Here is a 9,903-nt window from a genome sequence, read left to right as displayed (position 1 = left end):
ACACTGTTCCGCCACCAGTGTCAGCATGGACACAGGCGTGAGAGTCACTCACCTGCCTCTATGCCCATTTCTTGTTTCCTGTACGAGGTGGGACAGTGGAAACCTGTTAATTCCAGAATTCCAGTCCCTGTATGGCATAAAACTTTTCCATGTGTTTAGCTGTTCTTTCTGGCCTCTGAGCTTTTATCCTTAGAGCGAACGTACCTCTAACGCTTCATTGTGTGAGTAACTTCGCCCCTGTAGACAGTGTGCATCTGATGTTGAAAGACTCGTCCAGGGCAATACAAACCTTTTTGAGTTTAACCAGTAGCTTAGTTCCCAGCGTATTAATGTTTGATGACTAATCATGGCTGCATAGACACTGTGTTTTGTAACCCTTTCAGTGCTGATGGTCTTACCAGTAACATCTGGCTCAGTTGCACTTACCTGGATTTCTTGAACTACATGTTATGCCCTAGAGTTGACTTTTAAGGGCAAAACACAGGTACAAGGATTTGAGCAACTTGACTAGAAGATACCTTTTTTTACATTGTTTTAGACAATTGCAATTTTAACTGCTTTCATGGTAGGGGAAGGATGAACCTACCTTTTACACCCAGATAGTTTAAATGCTATATTTTTATAACAACTTAGTACAGATAATTCTGCCTAGTAAGTTGTTTATAGCCATTGTAATCTGCGTATCTTATGCTGATATTTGGTGTTCACTAAAAAGTGCCTTTAAACCTGCAAAAGTTGCTTCATTAGGAATGCAGGAAAGAAGTAATCTTCAAATAGCTCATAAAATTGCACTTCAGTTTCTTAATGCTTAACTAAAGTACATTTTTAATTACTGAAACTGGAGTGTAAGATAACTTTCCAGAATTAATATTTCTTTTTATGAAGGGGGAGAAAGAAAGACTCTTGGAGTTATATTATTTCTGAAAGACCATAAAATGAGAATTTATCTCCCAGTTTCAATAGAAGAAACGGTATAAGAGAGAAAATCTGGGTAAAGCAGTTTTTCATTCATTCCTAGTTTTAATATTATGATTGTGAAGATCAAGGTTTGGTTTTGCTTTTATGTGCAGGAGTCCAACCTATTCCTTCTCAGGGAGGGAAACTTGAAATTGCCGGCACTGTGGTCGGCCATTGGGCTGGAAGCAGACGTGGACGAGGGGGTAGAGGGCCATTTCCTCTGCAGGTTGTTTCTGTGGGAGGACCAGCCAGAGGGTAAGTGCAGTCTTGTACCTTCCAGATATCACTGGATGAGGGGGGGGGGGGGGAAAAAAAACTGGCGTATTTGAACTTGCAGATGACACTGGGGGGGGGGGGGGGGGGAGAAATAAAACAGGGAAAAGTTGGGGGCATTCAAAATTGCATACAACACATTTTAGACTACATTAGGTAAATTATGCCAGGTAATTTACCATTACATTGAATGGTATATTCGAGAAAATATACAGAATGTTCAAGAAAAGCATCTACATCCATTTTGAGATGTTTTTTAAGGAGTTATTCAGATGAGTATATGTGCAAATAAAATTCATACTCTGAGGTATAGATATAGTCATATATAGTTAGGTACACACACACTAGATTGTTCTGCATGAGGAAATTACTTGGGAGGTTTCTCTTACATGAAATCGATAAATACATTATACAACATCAAAACTCTCACAGCATTCCATTACTTTCTTTGTCATTGTAGAACATTTATTAAGATTTATTCTTAACTTTTTTAAGAACTTCATTATGTAATTCTCCTGTGAGGCAGAAAACACCTGAAGGACATTTCAGGGTTTAATAGTTCTCTGCTACAGTCATGATGGTAGATGTGCTTAAAAGAATACTGTATTTCTTCAGCTCTTCCCCTTCATTTCACTATAGCTGAAATTACAGGTGCACAATACTTCTGAAAAACAAATACTTCGTTATAAAAACATCTAGTCCTTTACTTTTAAGATTATGTTTTTTCCATAGGCTTAATTGTTCCGTGCCTTACAGAACTGTCTTACCTCTAATTAAGATTATATGTATTACAGGAGACCATCCCAAAGTAATGTGATTTATACATTATGTCTGTCTTTAACTATATTAAAGGAATAAAGTAGGTGTATTTATGCCATCTTGAGCTGGGAAGCAGCAGTATGAAAGAAGTCTGAGCTGTATGAATTCCTCTACATCCATTAACTTAATCAAATGTACACTGTAAAGCTCAAGTCACAAGAGCTGTTGGAATGCCTGTATGGTTGGACTGAGGGAGGAAATGCTTGGATGTTAAGGCCTGTGAAAATGAGAAGCAGGGGAAGAAACAAGAGTGGCTGGTGAGGGAAAGGGGAGAGGCAAGAGCAGCAGGAACAAATTTCAAGAGATTCAGCAGCAACAAAAAGCATTGATGTAAGACCAGAGCTGACACTTTGAGGGGAGCAAATTTAGGTAGGAACATTTTATTCTTAGAGTGCAATTCAGCTGCCAGAACATAGACATCTAGTGTTGGTTTAGATGCTTCAGACAGCTACCTACTAGCTAGCCATGCCGGTCCATTGGTGTCCTCTGCTCTTCCAGAGCCTCAGCAGGAGAGCAGGGGAATAAGCTGAAGTGTGTGATGAGGCACCAGGCTCCTTTGGGCATTGTATTCTTACTCCTCAGTTTCAGTGAACTAAATAACATTTTTCTTACAATCTAAATTCGGTGACTGTGTGGTCATAACTTCTGTTTTTCATGAGGATGCATGAACAGAAGAATCTGGCTTACTGCAGAGCTGCTTCTCTCCAGTGAAATGCACTGGCTGCAGTAGTGTTTGTGGAAAATGGGTAATTTACACTGCTCAGGCTGGTGTCTGACTGAGGCGCCCTGCGCTAGAGACACCTTCAGGCTCAGAGCTGGCTCACGTTTGTCCATACTGTTGGCTTCCTCCACAGAGAAGCAGTTCTTCCATTTTCTGAAGAAGCAAATACATGAATATATGCAAAGCATCAGTAGCCAGGAGCTAACAAGTCCTAAATTGAGAGCCCTCCTTACATAAGAAGTGCTCAAATCGCTGAATGGGTGTTACTGCTCCTGCAAGTACCTTTCCAACAGAGAAACACTATTCTTTAATATTATCTTTTGAGTTAGAGAAAATATGTTGGAGGTACTGTCTTTGGACCCAGTTAGGCTTGGGTGCAAGATGCCACCTCAGAAAGACAGGCAAGCTGCCAGTGCCAGATCTTTTCTCCATCAAATCATAATTTCTTCACGTGTAGAGCCTAAGAGACTCTATATTTGTCAAAAAGAGAAAAACTACTTCAGGTAGTTTATCTCTTTGTTGTGTCAGTTGATACTGAAGATAAAACCTAGTAGGAAAACACTAATGTTAGTGTCCTATCTGAAGACAGGCATTCTAAATATTAGGGTCATCTTGGCAGATGCTGTTTCCTAGTAAAGAACACTACTAGGAAACAGTTTATCACGTGGTCCTGTGCACTGCTGTCTTGGGTTTTGTCTGGTTTAGCAGAGGGCATCACCTCAGGCTTGTTTACACCATTGTCTTATGCAACACTCAGCTTGGATGTTGTTGTTACTGTGTAAAATTATCCCAGGCACTTTTTACTGGCTTCAGTCCATCAATGTATTTAGTGTGATCTTCTAAGTAGGAAAGATCTTACTCAGCTCCTTGAAGGGCACACTTTCACCTTGTAAAAACATGGCAAATGGGATAGGTAAGCTCTGTTAAAATCTTTGTAAAGAATGCAGTGAGAGTTACTCACATAGAAAACTCAGCTCTTTATTCTTTGCCATTGCTTTTAAATCCCAGTCTTTAATTTCTTATTACTTAATGTGGGAATTTGCAGTGTGTGTGAAAGGACTTGCATGGCTCAGAGCCCTGCTGGGTCAGGTCAGCGGAACTTAGGTTTGGCAGCACAGCAGCAGAGGAAGTAGGAGCACTGCAGGCAAGATTTGGAGCAAAGTAGAGCAATCGTGTGTTTCTAGGAGAGAAAACTAAAAGAATCCCAAGGTGAGAAGTAGTCCTTGACATAACAATAAGGAATTTGAGAGTTTGCAATTGATGTCATTAAAATAGTGTTAGCTGAGTGAAAGCTGGTTTTGATCTGATCTAATCTTTATTGAATCAAATCAGAAAGCCACCCCCTGATGTGTCCTGGTTGGAAGCCTCTGTTTGAAAGCATCCAAACTTGATAAATTGCTACATGTCAAATACGCCTGAAGCCTTATTTTTTTCCTGGGGTTCTTGGATAATTTCATACTCTCCCATCAAAACTGAAGCAATTTTGTATTTTGCCTTCCTTTCTTTTATCTGATTCCATCTGTCTAGCATGTTTATACGTGGGAAGTGTTATTAAATGGGAGAAATGGCCTTATAAGTGGTTCAAATTGCTCATGTCTGTTTTTAAGGTGAAAGTATTTTGAGCTCTGTTTTTTAAGTATTGTAAGGATAATCTGACACTTTGGGAATGTTTCTTAAAAGCTGGAAAATACCTATTTGTTTCTCTTCTGTGAAATAGAAATAGTAGTTTTATTGCTGCAAAAGCAAAAGGTTTGTTAGGCTTCATAGGCTTGCAAGCAGCGGAACCCTGTAATTCTGAATTAGTCAGTCATACTGATGCTTTAAATGTTAGTCACTAGACAGTAAAGCTAGGGGAAAAAAATCTTCGAAAAAATAAAATTTAGATTAGTTTTAAAGAAAGCTGATGTGTGTTTTTCTTTCTTCCTTTTCCTCACAACTTACAGGCGTCCTAGAGGAGTTATTTCCACTCCAGTGATAAGAACTTTTGGAAGAGGCGGAAGGTACTATGGGAGAGGTTATAAAAGCCAGGGAGCAATTCAGGTAATAAAGCCATGTGCCTGACTTCAGAACACTCTAGTTTACGGGCTAGTATGGTGTGGACTTCCAGACCAGCTAATATTGACAAGCACAACTTGAAAAGATAAAGTGTTTCTGACAATGACCTTGCCTACGTGTTGAATCTGTAAGCTGCATGACCAGTGATGGAGGACAGGCTAGTGTTGCATCTCAGTTATAAGCTAACTTCAGTTATAAAGACAGACATGAAAAATGTATTTTGATACAAAAGCTGTACCTCCAGAGCTCTAGCCAGGTCTGGGAGTAGAAGAGAACTTAGAAAAATGGGAGAAATACAAAGCTGAAATAAATCAGCCCTTTCTCTTCCTGCACTCACTCTTCCCAGTTTTTTTCTGGGACCACAGTCCAGCCTTGTGAAGAAGAATTACTAGGGATAGAAGGGTCTTTGCAGCTGCATGGCTCCAAATGTAAGAACTTACTCTAGACTTCTAGGAAATAACAGAGCAGTCTTTGCCCCCATGTGCACACAGTTTCATTTTCAGTGACAATGTATGAAGCCTCTGTGGATCAAGGTTTTTGCCTTTTCCATGGATCCTTTAAATATAGCTGAAGCAAACTGCTGTTCCGTGTTAAATACCAGTTGGTTCAGGGTTGGTTACATTTTCCTCCGTTTTCCATTGTTCCTGCTGCTGAGCAGTTTTGAATGTTGATGCAAGTCCTGATAGACTTAATGTGTGACTGAACAGTAAATAGGTGGGAACTTTGACAGTATCATATGGATGTGCATTTTGTCACAGAGACATTAGTATATAAGAGGAAAGAAATGTTTGCAGGTATTCAGACAGTGAGAGAAGGAATGTTCTCCAGTGGATAAAAAGCAGCTACTAACGTCCAGTAAAACTTGTTATGTTCTAAGTGTAAAAATTCAGATACTTCTCTTCTTTGTTAATTTTCTGTGTACACAGATTATATACATCTACAAATGTACCTATGTATTTGAAGCTTTACTTCTTTTACTTTAAATGGAAGAGAAACCACTATGTTAATTATATAATACCTAATTCCAAGTACCTTATACCTATGAAATAAAGGAAGCCCTGGAAAGGAGCTCCCAAATATTCTGGGCTTACTACAGGTTTACATATGTAAATGTAGTTCAGATACCTGTAGGTGGACGGCAGATAGTCTCAACAGACAATCAAACAGTTTGGGTATTTACATTTTTATTAGCGATAAGTAATTTGGATGGTAAATACTTGTGATCACAAGGCTCTGGGTCTATAATTGTGCCTGTGATAGGAAGAAGAAAGAAAAATGGCATTTTATGTTGACTGGTCCTGAGCTCATTGGATTTTACAGTCATCAAGTCACTATAGTGTAATGTTCTTTTTACAGGAGGAGGGAAAAAAGGTGAATTGAAATGCATGTGGCAGGGAGGACTTGGGAAACTTAATACATAACAAGTAGGTTTTGATACCCAGTTAAGACTAACGGGCAGCAGTTATCTGACTCTCAGACAGGCCGGGCATTAGGGACCGAGTGCCTGTGTGGGGCCAGATTCACACACATGAACCTACAGTGAAAGCCTCCCCATGGTGGCTTTGCTGACACTCATTATGAGGTACAAAGAAAGGTTGGAGAAACTGACAGAAATAAGCATTTTGTGTTTATCAAACATAAGAGATGCCTATTTATTTTCATGAGATGAGACCCTTCATTTGATCTGGAAAGAAACAAAAGTATGTATTTAATCTAAATCTTAGTAAAGCCCATAAATAAGGAAGTTCATTTACATACATGTGATGAATATTCATTGTCCTCCATATGCCAGTCATACACCTATGCAATGTTACTGCATTTTTTTAAGTTTTCTGGGTAACAAGGGTAGTGATCCTGATGCAACAGTTCTTAGATCTTATTCACCTACAGAATCATTTAGCAATTCAAGAAAGTACTAACTGTGCTGTTTCTAGTAGGTAAAACTGAAGATGATTACACTATGAAACTGTTTGCTATTGTTTGAGGCGTATAAGATGTCCATATCCTAAGTTACTTCTTAGCACTTGACTTTGTTAACAGCATGACAGATAAGTTTGTTGCTTCTTAGCAACCCAACCTACTTATCTTGGTGTGTTGTTTAAAGCCTGTTACATTTCTGGAACACTAAGATTCGTTGTTGCAGATACTTAAAAACTAAACACATGTTCTAATGCTACATAAATCTGTTTTTTATTGGTATACTCAGTCTTGTAAGATTCTGCTATATGCTTTTCACGTGAAGTCATTTCCCTCACCTCAGAAGCATATAGACCAGTACAGATAATATTGCATGGTACTTCTTCACTTCAGAGAATGTCTGAAAAAAGTTTTGGTTTGTATTTGAATAACATGTAATCATATCATTAAATTATAATGTATATGAACCAAGAAGCAGAGTTAAGCTGTATATTGATTCTCAGTTTGGGTGTTTCCAGACATTTATGTAGCTCTTATATTGGGAAATAACTACAGTGTCCAAGTTAGAAAGGGCTTTCTACCACAGGAACTTCCCAGGGCACAGCCAGAGGGCACTCAGAAACACTGAAGGTCCCTCCTCTTCTGCGCTATGCTGTTTATTTGGAATGCCACTTCTTATTTCAGCAGTCCATAATACTGGTATTGGCTTGTGATACTCTGCACACTGCATGCTGCCTATTGCTAGTGTCGTTGTAACAGATTGTGAATCTCCAGCACTGGTTCTCCAGTAATTTTCTTCTTTTTTCAAAAAATAGGGCAAACCTCCTTATGCTGCTTCAGCAGAAGAAGTAGCCAAAGAACTTAAGTCAAAATCAGAGGAATCTAAATCCTCAATTGTGTCTTCAGATGGATCCCTGGCTGAAAATGGAGTTGTGAATGAGGAAAAACCAGCTTCCCAGATGAATGGGAATACAGGAGACATCAGGGCTTCCAATCAGTCTGAAAGTGCCTTGAGTAATGACTCTAAAATGTGCAATACAAATCCTCACTTAAATGCACTAAATGCAGACAGTGTTTGCCGTAAAGATGATACTCTTGAGGCCACTGTCTTAAAAAAAGAAGAGTAAACTTATTTTTTATAGAGGGTGAAGGATGTTGGGAAGGGTCAGGATTAGGAATATCTGGAAAGAAAGAGAGCCTACAGTTACGTACATTTTTTCCTTTCCGTAAGAGAAAAATGAGGACTTTGGAAATTCGGATCCCTCTTTGATGTCAGAGATTTAAACAACACATTTTTAGTTTTAACCAGTTGTAGTCAAAATGCTACAATAAAACAAAAAAAGGAAGAGAATGAAGAGCATTTGACTCCCGCACTTAAAATGAAGTATACATAAAGTTTAAACTGGTTATGACAAAAGCTTGTAGTTTTGTTTTTGAAATATAAAGAAAACAAATTTTGGCAGTCTTTAAGTATATATAGCTTAAAATATAATTTTTAGTACTTGGCACCATATGTATGCCATTATATTTGATTTTGCATTACTGTGTCACAATAAAGCTTTCTTTAAGGCTTTGATTTCATGATTATGGGGGGAAAAAGGCACAACCACAGTTTTTTCTTTCTTAAATTTCATCACTGTTGACGTGGTTCTTTTGTGTTAAAATGTGCAAACTATCGAAACGAAAAATTATAGAGTAATACTGCAGTTCTGCTGATTTTAAATAGACATCATACATACTTTACAAGCAAGTTAAATGGAGCTAAACTTGAAATCATAGAAGATGCAAATGACCTTTCAAAACAAACACAATGTGTTCTGAAACTTTTTGTGACTAATACCATGCATCCGTGATCAATGAACTATGTGGTTTTGAATCAGACGTAGACCATTAGTACTACTATTTGAGCTAAACTTCTGCATGGTTCATCATTTTTAAAGTGTGTAGTTAATATTATGCATGTTATTGTCCTCTTTCTTCCATTCTTACAAGTACTGTGCCCATTTGCAAAACAAAAGAAGCTAATAATCAGTAATAGTCCTATAAAAGATGTTAACTATGTTTAGTCATTGACTGATCTTGCTCTAACCTTAAAATTTTGTGATTATTGACCTCTGTTGCATTTATTCTAAAACTTAAAAAAAAAAAAAAGATTATCTAGCCGTTTGGATATCAGCGTTCCCTGTGTACTCACTGCTGTATGCATCCCTGTTCTCTGTTGCTGTTTTATGCCTTCATATTAGCAAAGATGAAATTCTGTGAAAAACAAAAAAAAAAGCTTTGATCTTCAAAAAGAAAAAAAAAAGTACCCCCCTTCTGTAGCAGGAAACAAATGGCTTGTTCTTGAGAACTTTCCCATCAAGGATTTAGTATAAGCAAATATACCTGTATCATTTTGATGTTTTTGTTAGTGTTTCCAAACTTAATGTAACTTCAAAATCAGAATCATTTCTTTATATTCGTTTTCATATAATTCTCCTGATGCTCTTCATCACACATTAGTGATCAGAAATGAGGTGTAATTCCCCATTCCCTACCCGCAAGAGCTAAGTAGGTATCTTAATGTAAGTTGAAGGGAGTTCTGCCCCAACTCATGGATTGTGCAAGAATGAACTACTGTTGGGTTTGATTGGTTGTAGATGGATTGTGGTGTGGTGTATTTGAAGGCTATTGAATGCAACTTACAGTGCTTAATAAAAATCTTTATTCTTTTAGTATAAAATACTGTATGCCTTTTTTGTCAACTATTTTTTTAATTAACATGTTGTAAATAAAAGTTTTCCTATGCCCAAATGAAGTGATTGAGTTGGAAGCCTGCGTGTGATGTCCTCTCAAAGACAGAGAAGGAGACCCTGGCCTCTGTGCGCTGCAGGGGTACTGCACCGGGTCAGAGCAGCGCTTGGTCCTTTTCGTTCTATGCAGCTACTCCAGACGTCCATGGTCAGATGAGATGGTGAATAAGGTGCAAATAAGACAGAAACAAAAGGAATCATTGTTGAAAGAGGTAAAAGACAAACCCCAGGTGTTCCCAGGGTTTGAAATACAGGGTGATTGGTGATGCCTGTATCTGAGCTCCCTGTAGCTGAGAACAGGTTATTCTGTTGTGCAGGATTTTTCTGTACATCACAGATCATATTGGCATACAAAAGAATCACAGAATG

The 9,903-nt window shown here is 38.2% G+C and overlaps 1 protein-coding gene across 2 annotated transcripts in view; it reads left to right on the top strand.

Moving 5' to 3' along the window:
• FAM120A (family with sequence similarity 120A) overlaps positions 1–9,535 on the top strand; it is a 47,711-nt gene extending 38,176 nt beyond the window's left edge. For both annotated transcript variants that reach the window (XM_010016226.1, XM_010016227.1), the window contains exons 15-17: positions 1,071–1,212; positions 4,714–4,810; positions 7,558–9,535. In XM_010016226.1, coding sequence (XP_010014528.1) covers positions 1,071–1,212; positions 4,714–4,810; positions 7,558–7,869 — 551 coding nt within the window. In that variant the 3' untranslated portion in view covers positions 7,870–9,535. The remainder of the gene's footprint in view (positions 1–1,070; positions 1,213–4,713; positions 4,811–7,557) is intronic.
• The last annotated feature ends 368 nt before the right edge of the window (positions 9,536–9,903 follow it).

The sequence above is a fragment of the Nestor notabilis genome, unplaced genomic scaffold (genome assembly GCF_000696875.1).
Source record: "Nestor notabilis isolate BGI_N333 unplaced genomic scaffold, ASM69687v1 scaffold2606, whole genome shotgun sequence".
Lineage (NCBI taxonomy): Eukaryota > Metazoa > Chordata > Aves > Psittaciformes > Psittacidae > Nestor > Nestor notabilis.
This window is presented reverse-complemented; position numbering and strand designations above follow the sequence as displayed.